Genomic DNA, 20,343 nt, shown 5'->3' with positions numbered 1-20,343 from the left:
TAGGAGATGGATCACTCCTCAAATCCAAGATGAAGCACAGTTTCCTAAACTTCCTTCTAGTCAGTCCCTACCGTCTCCTCAGTGTCTGTGCTGTGCCATGCAATGTAGATAAATATGGCAAGCAGAATTCAGGCTTCCCTCCAGGGACTAAACTAGATGACCTGAAGGTTTTGCTAAGCCTGAACTTGGTGTGAAGAATAGGCCCATCCGAGGCGATCAAGACCTGGCATATGGCACCAGCAGCAACGCCGCGAGGGAAGAGGCAGCCGAACCACAGACAGGGATGTCTGCACACCCCCCGGATCTACCTAACGGAGCCCCACTCAAAGACACTTTCGGACACTGCTTGCTTTGTGACCATCATGGGCTTGTAAAAGTAATAAATGCTTTATAAAAGTAATAAATGCTTTAAAAAAATCAATCCCCCCCCCAAAAAAACCAGAAAAAAAAGATAGAATGATGCAAATCACCCATCACCCTACAAACAGAGGTAACATCTATGAACACATACATTATATATAATATTCTTCTAGAAATGTTTTTTTAGGTAGGACTTTGGGTTAACGGAAGGATATACTGTTATGCCATATAGAGAGCAGTGGTTTTCGACCTCTGTATGAAGAGGACACCTCCAAATATTAGTTTTCTGGGCAACCCACTTGAAGGAACTGACAGGCTCAAAACATTAACCAACCTGCTGTTGAAGGAACTGAAAGACTCAACAGTAAGCAACCCACTGCGGCAGCTTCAGTGTGCCGTGCACATCTGTCACACCTGCTTGGCCGCAGGTCTGTGTCCTTATCTGAACAAAGCTGTCAACTGCCCTGAAGGCACGCTCTTTCACAAGGCCACACTCCCACAGAGTACACTATCTTTCTTCAACACAGACTTGGTGTTTTGCCATGGCTCATATACCTCACACACGACAAGTTAACACATATTCTATACCACGTTGCCAATAGATGCTGCCATAGTAATGACGGCCAGCATTGATCAGACATTCCTCTGAGTCAGGCATGTTCCTGAGGGCTTTACTTATAACATATAGATATATATATAATATCCAATATTTATTATACTACATATAATGTGTTATCTTAGGTTATAATATTATATGTGCATGTATTAATATTAATATATATGTAATATCATATAATATAGAGAGAGTAAACTTTAAAAATTGATTAAAACCTGATGACACATCTCCAAGGGGTGTCCTACAACACCCTAGTTCAGAACTACTGATCTGGAGCAGGAGTTGTCCCATCCAAGAACTAACTAGGCCCAACGCTGCTTAGCTTCCAAGATCGGGCGAGATCGGGCGCATTCAGGGTGGTGTAGCCATAGATTGGAGCAGTGGTTCTCAACCAGGGGTGATTTGGCCCCTCGGGGGATATTTGGCAATGTCTGGAAACATTTTTGGTGTCACCCCTTGGAGGTGTTACCGGTACCTAGTGGGCAGAGGCCAGGGATGCTGCTAAACATCCTACAATGCACAGGACAACCCCACAACAAAGAATTACCCGGTTCAAAGTGCCAACAATGCTGAGATTGGGAAATCTTGCTCTAGAAAATAGAGAGAAAATACTGAAGGTAAAAAACACTTCAGTGTTCCAGATGCAACCCACATAAAAGCCACAAATCCATACCTTGTTTCTCTGGAATGATGTGAACATTACAGGTCTAGATTATCAGAAGAAAGTGAGGGGACAGAGGGACACAGGCTTTTTTTCCAGATGAGACCTTGGCCTCAGGCCCTTCAAACCACAGCCTTGCACCTTACTTGTCATAGTTGTCTGGGTCAAGGGGTCGGTAGGTGACTTTGTAGCACTCGATTCTCTTCAGGAAGTCCTCCATCACATTCTCCCGGTTCCGCTCAGGGTAGTCAGGGCTCGACACCTTTACTTCCTGAAACCACAGGGCTAGTAAGGGCCCAGGCAGACGTCTGCCCCAAACAGCCCTCCTACAAATAGCCACTGCTAAAAAAAGAAAAAGAAGTTCATAAAAGTAGCCTTTCACTGGAATGCTGGCACACCCCACTCACTGAGCCCCCCCCCGCCCCCCCCCCCCCCCCCCCGCCTCCTGTGAGCCAGGCAACCAAGAAAGTAAAGACAACTGGGAGTCATGTGTCTGCCCTTGGCTGAGGGACAGAAGCAGTCACACAGCTGAAACTGCTCCTGGGCCCCAATCCCTTTATGCACTTTACTGGGAAAACAGAATGGGCTCTAGTTTCTCCCACTGCCACTCAGAATAGGGTGTGTGACCCCAATGCCTGAATTAGGGCCAGAAGCCTCTTCCCCAGATGATCCCAAGTTCCTACACTGCTGGGACGGCACCACCAGGAGACCATGCATGGATATCTGCTTGGCAGAACAGAGCACAACCCATCCAATGGGGACTGTCTCATGCTGTGACCCCACAAGGCATGAGGAACTCAATGCACAGAATACTGGATGACTGCTGGGCAGATGACCTTCCCGTAAGTCAATCCTGACAGATAATGAAAAGTCTGATCTATTTTAATATCTAGATCTCATTATCTAAATAATACCCAGAACACAGCGCCAGGATTCCTAGGGTCTAAGACCACTCAACAGCTAATTTCCGAAGCCTCGGTTTCCTCTCCCAAGGAAAGAATGTCAAAAGTACCAAATGGCAGAGACAGAAAAGATCCCCCTGTGATGTTAAACATGTCTATTTCTCTCTCTCCTTATCCAGAACACCCCCTACCACACACAAACATACAGAGAGGGCACAAAAGGTGAAGAGGAGGTGGTATGTAGGGGTGTCACCCACCAGGATATTGGCAGCAATGACATCAGGATCATCACAGACAGATTCCACAAAGAATACCTGGCCATGGAGACAAGGCAGTGATAAACAAGTCAAACGTGCCAGCTACTCATTAAGAGCACATGCTCACCTACCCCACCCAGCCACATCTCCCAGGATTTTCTTCATGAAAGTGGCCTTCAAGGCCTTCTCATGTAGCTCCTATCACATCCCCTGGGCCTCAAACATACAGGCTAAGGGTCTGAGAAAGGGCCTGAAAGGAAATACTCAAGAACGAGGGGAATCAGATATCCAATCCTGTCCTCACCCACCATAGATCCACCGGAATTAGCCCCCTTCCTATGCCCCCACCTCCACTCATCCCTTTTCCTCCAGTGCAGAATCAGTCCTACCTTGAAGGAATTCTCCTCGGCAAAGTTCAAAATCATGTCCCTCCTCTCCCGGGTGGTATTGGTGGCATCAAACACCTGGGAAGAAAGCACACAAGGGAAGTGAGTAGGGATGGAGAAATGGAACCCTACCAAGGCGGACCCAAGGTGGGCTGAGTAGCCAGGCTGCCGGAAGGGCAGGAACCAAGTGAGGAAAGAAGCAGGTAAGGCTCACCGCGATCTGCCCGTTCTCCTCAGTGAGATATGCCTTGACATCCTTCAATGCCACCAGAGCACACTGTCTGCAAAGAGAGCAAAGGAAACCAGCAAGAAGAGCTAAGTGCAAAGACAGCCAGAGACACAGATAGTTGGGCTGCTATAGGATGGACGTGCCTTCCCATTTAGTTTCCCACTGGTCAAAATTTTTCCCTAACTAGATCTTTCAACTTTCCTATTGAGGTTTTTACACTATCCTGTATCTATGTTCTGCCCCTGCCCTAATACATAGATCTCATCCCTCTATAGACTGAGTCTACAAGCACACAGGCATCACCCTGAGCCCTGTTCTTTACCCACCCAAGCCCAAGGTGATCTGCCCATCAGGTAACTTCCACTTAAAATCCCCACAAGATATTTACTGAGAGGAAACCAAAGCCCTGTCCTGTCCAGTCTCGTGATGAACAAGAAAGAGTTGACCTGGGGGTCAGGCCTTGAACAAGACTCACTTGCGGATCTTCATGGCCTCCTTGTTGTCATGCCGAAAGAAGTCGTAGGACTTATAGGACTTGACTGCTTCACGCCGATACACCCCAAGGTTAAACACTGCAGAAGACACGCAAATCCTTCAGCAGTAAAATATGATGCCCTCACCGAATGGAACTTCTTGGCCTAATGTCACAGTGGCCAAGGGGATGAACAAAAGCACCATGGTGGGTTGGGAACAATACCAGATGAAGAGTCGAAAGTCCTGACTTTCTAGACCTTCAGCTGAGTTTCAATTTCCCCCACTACTCTATCTATTTCACAGAGATATTGATAGGGTTAGATTAGATCATGCACACGCAAGGGCTTTGAAAGCGTAAAGCCCTATACTCACTTAATTCTTAATACTCCTATCAAAGGCAATCCCTCAAAACAAGGCCAATCCACCCAGGCCAAGAGGAGACAAGTCCAGGAACAGGGAATAAATCCAGGAAACCAGAAAGTTATCACACTATTTCTGCCAGAAGCACCCCATGATCTTGATGCCAGGAAGAATAAATCTCCCAGAAGCCTGTGCAGCCCAGGATAAGATTTCCCTTCCCAAGGAATGATCTGCACCTACCTTTGGTGGGCACTCCAATCCAGTTGAGGTAGCGTGTTAGTTTCTTGGACACATAGGTTTTACCCCGGGCTGGCAAACCAATCATAACGATGAGAGTCGGGGAGTTGGTCATATAGGATGCCCATGCTAGAAGGAAATGAAACAAAATAGAACTAAACGACTAATGGCCTAGTAAGTTTATGCAGTGGGCTAGGACCTTCACAGTCATAATCTTGTTTAATCCTCATAAACCTGGGAGGAAAAGGTCCAGGGAGAGTGGGAAGGCAAATAAGAAAATATCAGACAGACCCTCCTGAAATAGAGCTAAAGGTTGTACAGATTTCCAGAAAGCACCCAAACCAACACATGTCTTTCCCACATGTCTGAGGTCTTCACAGAGGTACCCGAGGTGGAAAGAGAAGGAAAAGTGGCAAGGATTAGAAAGTAAGTAATCATGTCACCTCCTTAACATGAGAATGCCTAGTAACATGAGAATGATCTAGCTGGGAAGGAAGGTCTTGTGACTGGAGATTCCACCAGTGCAGAACTGAGCGGGCTCCTCTCATAGGTCCAACAGAGTTTCTACCTTGAAGATCCCACCCATTCCTTCAAGGCCGCAGGCAAGAATTAGAGTGCCCATTGCCCAAAGAGCCTTGCCTCAAGCTGTTTTGGCCTTTGCACTCGGGCTATGAGCTCCTCCTTAAGCCAGAATTTCTAAACCAATAGTGAGATTTGGTAGGCAAAGCCTACCTGTTCCAAGTTCTGAATAAATCCCAGGAAGCTTTATGGAAGAGCTAGCCCAGCCTGCCTCAATGGCCCAGATAAAAGCAAGACACTTGAGATGCATGACTAGTCACTGGTCTACCCTTCCTTAGTCAATTATTAATAACTTCTTTCAGGAATACTCATTTACTGAAATAAGTTTCACTGGACAAGTGGAGCAACCTAGATGTTCAGAGGTCAGGTGACTTATTGAAGGACACACGATGAGTCAAGGGGAGAGCTGGCACTGGAATCCAGATCTTGTGCTTCCTTAGCAGCTTTTCTCCACAAAAAGCAGCTCATTCTCAGCTTGTTCACAGGGACTGGCTCATCCCCGCCCATCCTGCCACAGGGACAGGGACCTGCACTGCTGCCAGCCACTTTCCTGGGGGCAAGACCCTAACTGAGGATGATCTGGGAGGGCTCAGACTCCGCCAGCTGTGATGAGGGAAGTCCCTGCCCAGGATGGGAAAGGGAAAGAAACACCTACACCTTCCACTTCCCAGCACTGCTTTCCAGAAGGTGCCCTGCTAGTTGCGGCTGCTTCTCTGCCCTGGGACAAGGTGGCCCTGTAAGGCTAAGAAACAATTCAGTAAAATGGAGGCACCTGGATAGGAAATTCATCTTTCCTTTTTTGAGAAAGAAATGTAAAAAGATCTCCCTGGAGAAGTAGGCAGAGGGACCCAGGTAGAGAACCACCCTCAGAAGGAAGAGAGTTTCCTAGGCAGGAGCTCCTCCAAGGTAGGTAATGGAACAACATAAGTGATTTTCATCTCTGTCCAAATAGGGAGTGCAAGGCAAGCAAACTGCCCTGCAGCCTCAGCTAGTATTAATCCCTGATCACTGACCCCTAACAGGCAGATATACTCCGCACAGGATCAGCTGCCTCAGGTTTAGGTAGTAAAATCCCCTGAGTCTTCACTTTCTCCAGCTCAGCTCAGCACTGCAGTCTTCTCAATCCCCCAGGACTCGGCTCATTACCTGCACTGCCAGGCCTGCTTTGTCCACACTTCCAGCCCATTAGGCACTTTCCCCAAAGGCCCTGTAAAGCTTAAATTAACTGATACTTGGGAGCTGCTCTGAAGGCAACCAGTGAACCAGCTGTTCTATGTTTACCAAACTGGACAGAAAATGCTAAGAACAAGAGAAAACCCCAGCCACGGGGAGTTCACATGAGCCCTCCTGCTCCACACCTTCCACCTCTGCCCTGAGCACACCCACACACACCTGCTGCAACCCAGGTTTCTCAATTTCCAGAGTACAAAACTAAACTACACTTCCTATCTCAAATTGCCACACTGGCAAAATTAGGAACAGTCTGTCCTGCCTGTTAAAAAAAACAAAACCACCTGCTGCCGCCACCATCTTAATTTGAATGTTAGATACTTCATGCTGGTTAATTTCAGAGACAATGTACCCTACCTTTGACATATAATAGAAAACCATTTCAACCTCAAAATTCCTTTCCATCTTCTTCACACAAGGTTTAACTCATTTTCTCAATCTTAAACTCATTTTCCCTTCCTAAAGTTGGTTAGATGAAACGAGGACTTGATAACTTCTCTTGTATAAACAGAAAAACTCAAGCCCAGGGAAGTTAAGAGTTTTGCCCGTAGCCTTGCACAATAGAAAGTCAAGGTCAGGGCTCTGACCAGACTCCTGGTCTTATGACTGCCCATTCAGTCCCAACTGCCAGCTCTTGTGCCTCAAATCTGCACGTGACAAAGGGACCCCCACGGTAAACCCAACAATGTTCTCCATCCTAATTCTGAACGATGGTGTAGGAGAGCAATGATTCCCAGCCTTTTCATGACAAAGGTTGTCTTCTATTATTTGTTCTCAATAGGCCCAATGTTTTGAAATATGCTGCCCATAAAGCATGTTTCATTGGCGGTATCTTATTTTTATTCATTAGGAGTCATAAAAACTGCTGATTATCTCCTGCTGTTTGACAGGCATGACATAACCAAGTTCATATAACTGCAGCCAAATGCTAAGAAACCTGATGTTTTAGTTAACCAGTGCAGCTATAGTTGCAAATGCCCAATTTCCATCAAGTATCTTGAAATATTAAAAACAGCTTACAACACAGAACTTCTTAGGAGAGCAAATTAGTAATACTGATCAACATTTCCAACATGTCCATCTTTTATCCTATTATTTCTGTAGGAAGAGTTGCTGGCACAAACGTGCAAAGGTAGATGTGTAAGGATGCTCACTGCAGCATTCTTTGTGATGGTGAAAGATTGGAAGTGATTTAAATGTTCATCGGTGGAAAACTGGCATATCCCTACAATGCAGTCTGAGGTAAATCTGGATTTGCCAACATGAAAAGGATGTCCACAATATAGTCAGTTTTTAAAGAAAGGAAATGGCAGCAGGACAGAATGTGTACAGTATGAACTTATTTTCATTAATGGGACACATCAGTGTAAGATGTCTAAAAGAATCAAACTTAGCAGAGCAGGAGAGATTGTGGGAGATTCTTTTACTTTTCACTTTCTTTCTTTCTGTATTGTTTGAATTTTTCATGAACATGTTTTGCTTTTGTATTTAGGGAAAGGTACATATAAGGACTTGTCTGCTCCGTATCTACTCAAGATAGCAAAGAAATTTTTTAAAAAAGCATGTAGCCCTCCCTCTTCCTGCTTTCATAGAGCCCTGAAACCAGTCATCTGAGCACCTTAAAGGCACCTCAGTCAGCACCCCTCTTCACCCCATCCCTGGAGCAGTTGAAGTCCCAGTAATGCTCCTTTAGAGGTTTTGGTTTCCTAAAGTCACATTCTGCAGCCCTGAAGTCCTCAAGCCCAGTCACTTGCCAAAGTCAAAGTTAGCCAACACAGGTGTAATTAGCAGCAAGGGAAAAAAGGTTAAGCTATTAATAAACCCTAACCCTAATAAAACCCTAATAAACCCTTGCTGGTGTGAACACGAAGCAGCCAGGCGAGCCTGCTCCAAAATGCAGGTACATAGCAGAGCAAAAGGAAATAGACTAACGTATTCTCAGAACTGTATTCTCTCCTTTGACTATGACTACAACAGTCTCACAACCGAGAAGGGAGTAGGGAAAATAAATCACGGTGGCTTTAGGACAACCCAGAGGCCTCCAGTGGAGCAGGGGAGGGGGTAGAGAAGCTGTTTGGAGAAGAAGCTAGAGCTTGGAAAGGAGAAATTAGAGCCCAGAGTAGGAATTAAAGTCTAGAACACAGGAAGGAGACCAGAGATCTTGCTTCCTTGACTAATCAGACCCACAAGGCAGAAAAACTGCAAGAGAGTTAGAAAGGCAGGTAGGAGAGATTCCTAACGTGGAGAATAAAGCAGAGCTAGGAAGACCGACACGGTATGGTATCATGCAGAGTCCAAGACTGCCACAATCATCAGCGCTGCCCCCCAGCCCCAGCTCTCTGATTTCTTTTGGACCAAGCATCCTAATAACACAAGTGTATTCCCCTTTAAGAGGTACATCCCAGATCTGGGTTACAATGTTGTCAAACAAGAGGAGAAAACAGTCTTTACTGAAAAAATAACTCTTCACAGGACTCTTTAAAATAATGAGCTCCCAGTACAGCATTTATATATGTTTCAGAAATAAATACAACATGCAGATTGAGTCACCTGTGAAAAATAACATACATTAGCTATATGCCCAACACACTTCTAAGTGCTTTCCTATATTTACTCATTTAATCCTCCTATCACTCTTGGGGGAAATACTAATAGTATCCCCACTTTAAAAAGGAGTAAATTGAGGCATGAGAAGATGAGCAACTTGTTCAAGGGCACACAGCTAGGAAGTAGTAAAGCCAGGATTCAAGTCCAGGCAGCCTAACTCTAGAGGCTGCACTCAAACATCATGTTATACTAGCTATCTCTCATGGAGTATTTTTCACCCTTAGTACTTGGCTTCTTGCCCTGGCAGAGAAAGAAGACCCTAACTGTAGAGGTGTGCCAACGCCAGTACCACATCCAAACCAGCTGCTTCTGTCCAGCAGGCCTCATGCGTGCTAGGTGAAGAGAGATTATCATCATTAATCATGAAACTGACAAGGGCATGACATCAAGGTCGAGGCTCTGGGGAAAGCTTTGAACATGAGACTATTCCTGGTCTCACACTGGTTGGCTGTTTCCACCTGCTGATATATATAACTGCTCAAGTGAGAAGAACTGACTGATAGGATCCCAAAGGAAAGGTGCAATCCGGAAGCAGGGGCAAGAGTTAGCATTCCTTGAAATTCTCCCAAACATCTCGGGAACTAGCATCCCAGTCCTTTTGGGAAGCTATGCAACCTATAATGATGCTTAGGAATGCATGCTTCACCTCCCTGCAAGCCCTCCTGCTGTCTCTGTCTAAAAGACTGGCATGGAAATGCTCACGTGAAAGCTGTCCTCAAAGGAATGAACCTGCTGGGAAAATAGTTTGCAAAGTGCAAAGGCTAACCTCTGAGATAGTAAGGTGCCCAGACACTGTGAGAAGTCAAGTGCCAGGGTTCATTCCCCCTGAGGTCTGTAGGAATGATGCCAAGCAGCACTGGCTCCTACCTGCAATTTCTGTAATAAACAGCAGCCTCCCAAAATGGACTACCAACAGATAAAGAGAAACTGATAACATTTCCAGCCCAAGTAACTCCTGTACCCTGCAAATCTGTTTTACTCACTGCATGCACAGTGCATGTTCTAACTTATATCAGCAAGTCAGTGTGCAGGAGATGTAGAATCAATTAAAGAAAGCCGTATAAGGAACTGCTACACCAGCACTTTAACCCCAAGGACAGATATTTCACTAAGTCTACTTGTTTCAGACAGGAAATTCCACCCTGGAAACTTTGTTTTCAATTCCCATGTCAAAGAATTATTTCTCACTCCCACCAAGCAGCAGAGTCTAGGATTACAACTATATTCCCAAAATAAAATCCTGCGAGTGTGCTAGCGGCCCCTCCTCTTTCCCAGGACTCACAACATTTCTTCTCTGACGTTCGAAGACTTGAGGTTTTGGTTTGATAGCTGTTGTTGTTCTGTTCTGAGGAAGATGCAGGATTTCTGGACATGGCAGCTCTTCAAAAGATGTCTAAAAGAGAAAAAAAGATTGTAAGGAAGGGAAGGAAGGAGATATCTCTCACAACACTCAGTGCAGAGGCTCCCTGTGGTATAAGTGAAAGAACCCTGGGCCAGGAGTCAAGTCCAGCCCCTCTTTCTTCTTTCTCCCAGCTAATAGCTACTTCCATAGCTCTATTTCCTTACCTATAGGGGTGCAATAGTACTTTACACTTATATGCTGACTTAGGAGTTTACATTCACAGACATTATTATCTCCTTCAGTCCTTTCAATAATCTTGTAATAAGGCAGATTTTGCTACCATTACTTCTCCCCATTTTACACAATAGAAAACTGAGGTTAATCGAATTAAATGGCCTGTTCAAGTTCTTTCATGATCTCAAATTCTAGTTTTAAGAATCTGGGCCGAGTACTGGCAGCAGTTGGGATGGGGTGGGGTGGGTTATGAATAGATCAAAGTTCATTATCAAGGAAGTAATTACAATCCAACGGTAAGACTCAGTCTTGGAAAAAAATGAGAGAAGTGGGAAAATCTCAGACATGCTTCCTTAAGTACAAACTGTTAACTGGACCCTGAAATAGCCCTAGCACGTCACCATTTCTCCTCTGGTGTTCTCATTCTCAAGCCCTGCTCCGCACCCTCTCCCAGTTACCACCTGGGACTCAGTCTGAAGAAGGAACATTGGAGCACAGAGGTGGTAAATGACTTCCTCAAGGTCACCTGCAGAATAAGGGGTAAGTCCTGATTCGACCTAGGGTGGGAGAGCTTCCAGCTCACTCAAATTCAGACAACGGGCTCGTGAAGACGGAAGGTCCTATTGCTTCTAGGACCTTGCGCTGTTCCTCCACTGACCACACAAATCCTCCAACCCAAACACCAGCTGCGGCTCCCGGGCTCAGAACGTCCGCACTCCCTGCAACGCCCGGGGGACCAGCACTTCCCGAAAGAGCGAGGCATCATCGCCCCGCACCTCATCCGGATGCACGCAGCCCCCCTGAACCCGCCCGCTCAGCCCCTTCCAGGCGCTGCGCGGCTGTCACTCACCCTACGATCTCTCCTAAGACCCCTCCCAGCAGCTGCCCCGGCGCTTCCCACGTAACGCAGCAGACAGGACCCGACAGATTGTGGCCGGGGGCCCTACACGCCAGTCGCCCGCAAATCACGTGCTCCTGTCTGGCTCCGCCCACCCGGGCGTCGGTCCTCACCTGGAGAGAATCGTCGACCAATCGAGCGCCCGCAGGACGCAGGGGGCGGGGCTCAAGGCGGAATTGCTGACACCGGCTCCTGAAGGAGGATGGAGCTGTGAAGGAGAACCAGCACAAGCTCCCAAGTTTCCCAGCCCTGTGGAGGTGGGTTGCATTGTTGCTTGGTAACTGATAGAGCTGGGGGCGGGGTTAATAGAAAGCCTTCCCTCCTCCTTACTCTCGCGAGAGTGGATTACTAAGTAGACGTCTTGAGAAGAGTGTAACCTTTTGACGACTGGAAAAACGTTGGAAAGATTAACGCTTTCATCCCCGAATCCCAGCAGGACCTCGTTAGAGCCATAAATTGGAGAGTAAGCTTTGAAATACGTTTCGCTAGAATAAACTACCACCATACTTGAGTTGATTACACCTTAGGGCGTTTGTGTATCCTTCCCGTAGGTCAGACACTGTAACCTAAGAAAATCAGCTACTCTCATTGCCGAACCAGTAGCTTCCCTGGACCCATCCATATACTCCAGTGGACTTCTAACCACCTTCCTTATTCCTCTTCTACCGCCCCTTCCCCCAGGCTATATCATCTGTTGTGGTCATCTTGAAGAATCAATGAGGAAAATTGCACCAGCAAAAAACTGAGTCATGAAAGGTGTGAAAAGATGCAAAGGTTCCATGTAATTTATTCAGGGATGGAGGCTTTTACACTGGAGGTGAGTTTGCACATTCCAAGTGAACTACACTTTTTATAGTTGCCCCAGCAGACTCGTTAGATGTTTGATAAACCCACCCTAGGCAGGGTGGGACTTGCTGTCTGGATCCAAGATGGGTAAAGAACAATGAGTATGCATTTCTTGAAAAAGAGAGAGATTCAGGGACGTCTTTATTCCTCCTTCACCTGGGAATTAAATTGATCCTTCAGAACAGTTCAAATAGTTATCTCCTCCTTGAAGCTTTTTACAACTCCCAGCGTGTTATAGTTGCCCTCTCGGGACCTATACAACTCTGCCTTTACCCTCTCAGCAAGTATTTATTGAACACTTTTTATTTGCGTGGCACAGTCCTGGGTTCTAGGCATACAGGGTTGAAAAGGGACACAAAATCTAGCAGTATCACGTTGTTGTGAAATTCAGCACCTATGTGTCTCTCACACTCCGTCCTCTCTCCCCACTACCATGAGTACTTATTACACTGACGGCAGGAATGGAGGCGTCTTCATTTTTGAATACCCAGGAACTGAATTGGAATCTGGACGACACAGGTTAGTCCTCTTCATTCCTCCTTATACTGCCACCACCTGGATGAGGCAATTGCCCCAGATGCTGACCTCATACTGTGCTTTCTGAGGTGGCAAATGGACGTTTTTCAAGTATAGTCCCACGCAGGTGGAAAGGCCAGTCGTCCGGCCCCCTTAACCCCAATGACTCAATGTTTGGTGCAGCCACGAGTATAGTCACGAGTATCTACGTGTTTTTGACAGATCCTTTGACTCACTGACCATTCTTCGCATTCGTTTGCTTTCTGAACTATAATTCTGTTTCTCCCGGTATAGCCTGGGTGTAGTGTGGAAGCCCTAATTTAATAGTTTCCGACCTCACGGGCTGAGGTCACATTCCAATCTATAGTACTTGATGGAGGAACTCCTCCCTCCGCCCTCTTCTCTTGAGCATATATGCTACTGACGCGGAGGGCAGCTCATTCTCTCTACAGGTAGCAAGACCGGTTGTACTTTAGGAATACGGACAAATCTTCATCCTCTGCTCGTGAGGGAGTGTGGGGGGCGGAATTAGTTGTCTCTTTAAGAAAGTTTGCGCGTATTAAAGGGCTAAGGCAGAAGCCGCACCGAAGTGTCGCGAGAACCGTAACTACCAGCAACTTCTCGCGATGTTTGGCCCCACGAAAGGTGGCCATTTTGGAGTCCCCCCGGCGGCTGGCTGCCCCGGCGGCGTGTCCCAACCTGCTGCCGGGACCAAAGCTGGCCCCGCGGGTGTTTGGCCTGTGGGCGGCCGGACCGACACGATGTGGCGGCTCCGCTGCAAGGCCAAGGATGGCACCCATGTTTTGCAGGGGCTGTCCAGCCGGACCCGGGTGCGGGAACTCCAGGGCCAAATTGCCGCCATCACCGGGATCGCCCCCTGCGGTCAGCGAATCCTCGTCGGATTTCCACCCGAGTGCTTGGATCTCAGCAACGGGGACACCGTTCTGGAGGACTTGCCCATTCAGTCGGGTGAGTAATTGGGCCAGGGGCCAGGGACAGTCCTGGGAGAACAGGCGCGTGAGAACAGAGAACCAGTCCAGGCAAGGTGGCTGCGGATGGGTCAGCGGTGGGCTCTGAGGACTGGGGTGAGAATAGATCAGAAGAACAGAGGACTCTGACGGAGGCCGGGGCAAGTGTCTGGCAACGCCTTGTTTTTTACACACGGTTGAAAGAGAAGCCCAAAGCCTTGGAGTCGCCCTTTCCCAATCCGCTTTCCGGTTTACCGTGAAATTATGTCAATTCATTTTGTTTTCCCTCTGCATCTACAAAAGCATAAAAAAGTAAGACCAATTTTCTCTGTCCTTATGGTTTTTTTCATGTATCAGCGATCAGATCTGAAGGTTGCAGGATCCTTTCGTTTTGTTTTGTTTTTTTTTTGCTTTCTTGGTTCGTTTTTGCAGTCCCCTTCATATGTACTTGGACAGGTATACTCTATTTTAGAGTTTGCTTTTAAACACCCACTGAAAGCCCTTTCGATTTGTAGCCAACAGCAGTCGTTTCTGTCCAATATGAAAACATGAATATCCATGTTGATAATTTAAAAGCTTTCTGTTGTAGCAAGGACTCTGTAAAAACTAAGTAGGGTAGGTATGTTAAGTTTCAAAAGGAGGAGAACCCTCTAGTGGCCTAGTTTGGGGTGAACACCTTCTGGAAGTTTGATGCTTTTAAAATGCAGAGAGCCAGTACATTGTATAAGAAAATTTTGTTTTTGAAATGTGTCTTTTAAAATAAGTATAAGGTTGTATACTCCAGGCTCCTTCACTAATTTGGGATGCAACCTGAAATGTTTTGTTCTTTGTTGTATTTTCATCTTTATGCAGATTCAGTGAACAGAAGGTGTTACTGGTCACTTGTTTGCAAAGCTGAGTCTTAGTAATTCCAGTTTATGCTTACTCTGTTTGTAATTCGCAGACTTGGCTAGTGAACAGCCAATTTCATCTATAATTTCTCTGCAGTTCTGGATTTGTTTTATTTTAACAGGCGACATGCTGATTGTTGAAGAAGACCAAACCAGGCCCAGAACTTCACCTGCATTTACAAAACATGGTGCTCCTAGTTACGTCAGGGAAACTTTGCCTGTACTTAGCAGAACTGTGGTCCCAGCAGACAACTCTTGCCTCTTTACCAGTGTGTACTATGTCGTTGAAGGAGGAGTCTTAAATCCAGCTTGTGCCCCTGAGATGAGACGCCTCATAGCACAAATTGTAGCAAGTGATCCAGACTTCTACAGTGAGGCAATACTGGGAAAAACAAATCAAGAGTACTGTGACTGGATCAAAAGGGATGATACTTGGGGAGGAGCAATTGAGATATCGATTTTGTCTAAGTTTTATCAATGTGAAATATGTGTAGTGGATACACAGACAGTAAGAATTGATCGTTTTGGGGAAGATGCGGGATATACTAAAAGGGTTCTGCTTATTTATGATGGCATCCACTATGATCCACTTCAGCGTAACTTCCCTGATCCAGATACACCTCCTCTGACCATATTCTCCTCTAACGATGATATTGTTCTTGTACAAGCACTGGAATTAGCAGATGAAGCTAGAAGAAGGAGACAATTTACTGATGTAAACCGCTTCACCCTAAGATGCATGGTATGTCAGAAAGGATTAACTGGACAAGCAGAAGCAAGGGAACATGCCAAGGAGACAGGCCATACCAACTTTGGAGAAGTGTGATCCATGCACAAATGAGGGTTGGAGCCAGCTACCTCACAGATCCAGAAGGCTCTGGGTTTTCCAATAAGCTATTCGTAACCCTAAAGAACAAAAGGACACAATGCTTGAACCATCCTTTTAAAACCACTAAGACACTAAAATTCCTTGTTAAGATTAAAATTAGTGTGCAAGTTTACAGATGTGTGTCTACAGTGGTGATACATGCCCTCTTTCTGCTGGGGTGACAGTGGGGCCACCTACTGACATTGACTTGAAAATTGAGTTTTAGTGTTATAAACTAGTACCCAGCAGCTTTAACTTGTAGAAGAAAACAGCATCACATTTTGGGTTATGTGGATGGCCTCGTGAGAGGCCACTGGACATGTACCACAGTGTCTCCAATAATAGAGTCCTTTTAAAACTCTGAGTGAGTGAATAGTTTCTAAATTATGAATTGATTCATCAAATGAAGATACTCAGAATTGTCAAAACTGATTTTATATTGCAATTTGGTAGACTTTATAAATGTGTACTTAACCACTTATAAGTACATAACAAGCAATTTTTACAGGGACGAGTCTCTTCCTTGGGAATGTTACCTAAAAACAGGAACTGATAGTTCCTTGTTTAAGATTTCTGGTGTATAAAAGTAGAATGTATGAGGAAAAAGGTGCCTGAGCAGCTTACTGAAGCTTTAAAAGACCGTTGGCCTCGTGTTTTAATGCAATTCATGTATTGGTCTTTGTCACATTGGATGAAATTTTTAAATTAAGCAGGGTATTTTTTTTAATTGAAATTCTTTGAAATTTGAGTGTTCAACTTTTGCTTTTTTACATAAAAATTTGTCTGGGGGGATTTAATTTTCTCAGCTTTTTGTTAAGAGCACTTCCAAAAAACATCTCCATCTGTTTTGATTTGGTTTTTGTAAGATCTTTTGCATAAGTAAACAGTATTTGTTTTTCTGCTAGCCTTATCCCTCCACTAATTTTTTTAAAATAATTCCACATTTTTGCAAATTAGCACTTTGCTTATCTGCAATCTTTGACTTTTGAAGAGTTTTAAAGTAATTGGGATTATACTGTTGAATGAATTTGTTTCACTTCCAAAATATGAAAGTTTCAAAATCCTTGCCTTATTCAGCTTTCTCAGAATTTTGCTTCTTCCTAATATTAGATGTGTAACCATTTGTTTGGTGGACTGATTCACAAGGCACACCCTCTAAAACTTAGCTTCACTACAAGATCTTCCAGATAAAATTCTCTACCTCTTTTCTTAATTCTTCTGAAGATCAGGGATGCAAAATTATAATTTGTTATGTATTATCTCACATAATGTGAAGAGGCTTAATGTTGTGATGTTTTGTTATCTTGGTCTCATTTTTTATTAAGTATCTCACTTAGAAAACCAATGGTACACTTAAAAGCACTTAAATCTCTTTTGGCATATCTTCTTGGCAAATGTTTTAAAATTGAGTTTTACTTTTAGCACTTTCACTTGGTGAAGGTGGCCATGTAAAATTAAGGAACATGTGAACAATTTAGGAGAAAAGTACACTTAAGGAACAATTCACAAAGTATGCTTGAAATCATCAGATGACATTTCTTGAGTATATTTTGTGTGTATAGCTGTTTTAGGCATTTTAAGCTATTGTGGTCAGTATAACTTAAGAGTGTTTAATTTTCTGTTTTACTGAGCCTTAAAAATAGCGCTTGTGAGCTTAGGATACTTAATGTTTGGCAATCATGTACCCGACTCTCATCTGATCTAAATGGGTTTTGTATCTCTCTTATTTCCCCCAGAAAAAATTAAAACTGTAAATTAAGGATATACCACTGGATAACAACTATCAAATTGAGCTTTATGCATCATTCATAAAGCTCACAAAGCTTGCCTTTCTTTGCTACTTCAGGAGCCAAATTTGACATTTGCTTACTGGAATTTTAGATCCAGAAGTTTATTCATGCAACAAATATTTATTGAGTAATTTTTACAGTGCCAGGCATGTTTTGTTATGTTTCCCAACTTAAATTTCTGTTACTTTAAAATTGAATATATATTATCTATAGTGGATTAATTTAACAAATGGAAAGAAATACAACACTGATATTTTACAAAATTAAACCCCTTCATTTTAAGTGTTTTGTTTACATATTAAGTGTCAAATATTTATACAGGGGATCTTATTCCATTTTATCTGTTACCTAGGTTGTCCATTCAGCAGTTGGACACTGATGCTCAAATTGCTTTCAAAGATGACTTTTTAAATTAATCATCTGAAATTCGGCACTAGTTAACGTAGTGTTCTGATCATGAAAAATTCAAGATGTAGCATTATTTGCAGATCATTTGATTTAGTTGTTGAGGATTAAAAATTGAAACTTCTGTTCATTCTAAATTCAAGCTTGTAGGCCTCACAAAATTTACAGGGTTTTTTTAACTACACTTATTAAACTTGTGAAATTAGTTATTAATGTGAGTAAAGAGAATTTCAAAAGTATGGATTTAGAACTGCAGCAGGATTAAAAGAAACTTTGTCTTACATTTGTACTGGAGCAGAATGAAATCCTTCTTCCTATGCATTCAGTTTTTGTCTGCCATACAAGAATTTTGATCAAAACAAAGACAGTTTACATTAGTGGCAGAGTGAATAAAGATTATGCTTTCCCACTCTACCCTCCTCCTCTTTTCCCTTATTCTTCTTTGTATTAAACATTAGATGCAGTGTTACATGAAGATACACTCTAGATAAAGTAGGTTTCAGAAGTTAAACTTAATATCCCTGAGAATTTTATGGTGTGGTAGCCATATGAAGACATCAGTATGTTAATCTTTTGTTAATAGTTCATGTTTGATTTCTTAATTGTTTCCCATGAATGATAATTTGGTACAGTCAAGTGATATCTTTGAAGCTTGGCTGCTGGTCACATTGACCCCACTGTTAGGGACTAGCGTAGTCATACCAGTTGGTTATTCCATAAAGTTCCAGCAAAATCATAATCAGGAATTAATTAACATGACGTTATCTATCTGTGCCCCTAAGTGCCCATGCCTAACCTGCTTATCTAGTTTATTCCTCTGTCCTGTGTAGGAATTAAAACATGGGTGTTGCAAGTTGCCCTCGCTAAACATAGTTTTCTATGTCTTTTTGAAAAAATTAGAATGGGGAGTATACAAGATTAAGCTACAGAGTGATTTTTTTTTTTTGACAACTCTGGTGGCCTTCCTAAATATACTAAGAATTCTTTCATGTGTTGAGACACACCTTTATCATTGTTTGCAGCACTTTAAAAAAATATGAAATAAAAGTTTACATGTTAGACCTCTCTAGGGATCTTGTTAAGAACATTAAAATACAATTTTTGAACTGCTAACCATCAGCTCTTCTTAAATATTGTCATCATTGTATAGTGTATCTAGCAGTACAACATTCTGGTGTTTTGGTAACAGTAGAACTCAATTTCAGTAACTATTAGGAGCTAGGTGTGTGCCCTAACATTAAAAATGTTACTATTATAATGCGATTGTCCTTTATCATTTATTGAACAATGCAATATTTAAACTTGTAGCACAAAGATGACTGGTAATTTCTAAAAGATTAGATTCTTAAAACTCTTCATTTGTTTCTAAGTAAACTTATTTTAAGGAAGCTGATTTTTGAATCAGGGGCCTTAAAAGTATCATATATAAGCTACATCATTTTTAAGTCTAAAGTAAAACACTTGAGTAAGCTAGTTTATTAACTAAAGATGTTGTCTTATTAAGTGTTATATTTCAGCACATTTCATTCAACATAAAAAGAATATAAAATGTTCCTGATTGTGGGAAACTGTGAGTTTTCCCTCAAAATTAGCTAGCATTTCGTTTACAGTGCTTTGACTATTTGACTTAGGAAAAATTATTACACTGATAGTGAATTGTGGGGTGCTGATTTAGGTCTTCATTCATATGCATGTAAAAGAAGTTGATAACCCTCCCATGGTATTTGAGAGTGAAGGGAGGAACGGGCAGGAGGATAAAGTATCACTAAAAAAGAAGAGATTGTCAAATGGATGCATTCCTAGTCATGAATTAAGCTTCTCAGAACATTTTTAAAGCAATGCCTTTGTTACATTAACCCTTCTCCATTTGTTGGCATAGAATGTGGCATGGCCATAGGTGAAAAAACTTGTCATTAAATTGTAAAATCATGAATATAAGCATTTTGCTATGATGCCCTTTTATACTTATGTTTTTAAAAGTACTAGTCTACATGGAGGAATTTAGGAATAGTGGAAATATAATTTGCTTAAGTGGTAGGTAAACAGGAAGGTTTAGAATTCCTACTAAGATTACATGAGTCTGATTTTATAAGTGGTATGGGATATATAGTTAAGTGTAGATCATAAGTTAAAGGACCAGGGGACCTAATTCTTGTCAGTTTCCAGTTTACATTGGTGCCATTTAGGACTCAGGCTGTTTACAGGAAATATGTACTTAGCAAAGTACTATTTTTCCTTTAAAAATTTTGAATTCAGCTTAAAATACAGAATATGTATAGCTTGCCAAAAGGGATAGAGAATAAAAATATTCCTGTAGTTCCTGTATTAATGCAGTAGAGTCAAAGGTTCCTAAAGCCAGAAAAACCATAAGTAAAGACTCAAATTTAGAGCTTTAGGTCATAACTTGAAAAAGTAGGGAAGGGCAAAACAGAACATAAAATATTTTTTCTTAATGAGGATGAACAGTGTTTTCTTATTTTAAGAATGTTTTGTCTATTTGCCAGCATTTTTTTTTAAAGTTAATGCACTGCTGCTACCTGGAAGGTGTCTAATTTCATTTTGTACAACTTTTATGTGATTTTGCCATTGTCATTAAGATGCATTAATTTTATTTATGCTGTGTATGATTTTAAATATCTAAATGCTGTATGAAGCGACTTGTGTTAAAGAAATAAATGAAGTGAAAAC

General features: G+C 43.0%; 2 protein-coding genes across 9 annotated transcripts in view; one reads left to right on the top strand and one right to left on the bottom strand.

The window, feature by feature from the left end:
- The window catches only part of PFKFB2 (6-phosphofructo-2-kinase/fructose-2,6-biphosphatase 2), a 24,715-nt gene extending 13,051 nt beyond the window's left edge, over nucleotides 1-11,664 (bottom strand). For 5 of the 6 annotated variants that reach the window (XM_045536621.1, XM_045536619.1, XM_045536617.1 and 2 more), the window contains exons 1-8: nucleotides 11,325-11,446; nucleotides 10,181-10,291; nucleotides 4,486-4,611; nucleotides 3,887-3,983; nucleotides 3,397-3,463; nucleotides 3,186-3,260; nucleotides 2,797-2,853; nucleotides 1,784-1,908 (exon numbers count right to left, since the gene is read on the bottom strand). In XM_045536621.1, coding sequence (XP_045392577.1) covers nucleotides 1,784-1,908; nucleotides 2,797-2,853; nucleotides 3,186-3,260; nucleotides 3,397-3,463; nucleotides 3,887-3,983; nucleotides 4,486-4,611; nucleotides 10,181-10,271 — 638 coding nt within the window. In that variant the 5' untranslated portion in view covers nucleotides 10,272-10,291; nucleotides 11,325-11,446. Of the gene's footprint in view, nucleotides 1-1,783; nucleotides 1,909-2,796; nucleotides 2,854-3,185; nucleotides 3,261-3,396; nucleotides 3,464-3,886; nucleotides 3,984-4,485; nucleotides 4,612-10,180; nucleotides 10,292-11,324; nucleotides 11,447-11,485 lie in introns of those variants that run through there. The other variant, XM_045536620.1, reaches the window with a different exon arrangement.
- On the top strand, nucleotides 11,560-20,343 carry YOD1 (YOD1 deubiquitinase). Of its 3 annotated transcripts, none has more exons than XM_045536626.1 (4): nucleotides 11,560-11,629; nucleotides 12,054-12,189; nucleotides 13,544-13,703; nucleotides 14,715-20,343. In XM_045536626.1, exons 2-4 carry the CDS (start codon nucleotides 12,139-12,141, stop codon nucleotides 15,416-15,418), a joined length of 915 nt encoding a protein of 304 aa, XP_045392582.1. In that variant the 5' UTR covers nucleotides 11,560-11,629; nucleotides 12,054-12,138; the 3' UTR covers nucleotides 15,419-20,343. The 3 variants fall into 3 exon arrangements, with proteins under 3 accessions (XP_045392582.1, XP_045392581.1, XP_045392580.1); XM_045536625.1 differs by lacking the exon at nucleotides 11,560-11,629 and adding an exon at nucleotides 11,716-11,835; XM_045536624.1 differs by lacking the exons at nucleotides 11,560-11,629; nucleotides 12,054-12,189 and having other exon boundaries at nucleotides 13,184-13,703.

This window comes from Lemur catta, chromosome 23 (assembly GCF_020740605.2).
Source record: "Lemur catta isolate mLemCat1 chromosome 23, mLemCat1.pri, whole genome shotgun sequence".
Taxonomy (NCBI): Eukaryota; Metazoa; Chordata; class Mammalia; order Primates; family Lemuridae; genus Lemur; species Lemur catta.
Note: the sequence above shows the minus strand (reverse complement) of the source record. Positions and strands in the feature narration are given on the sequence as shown.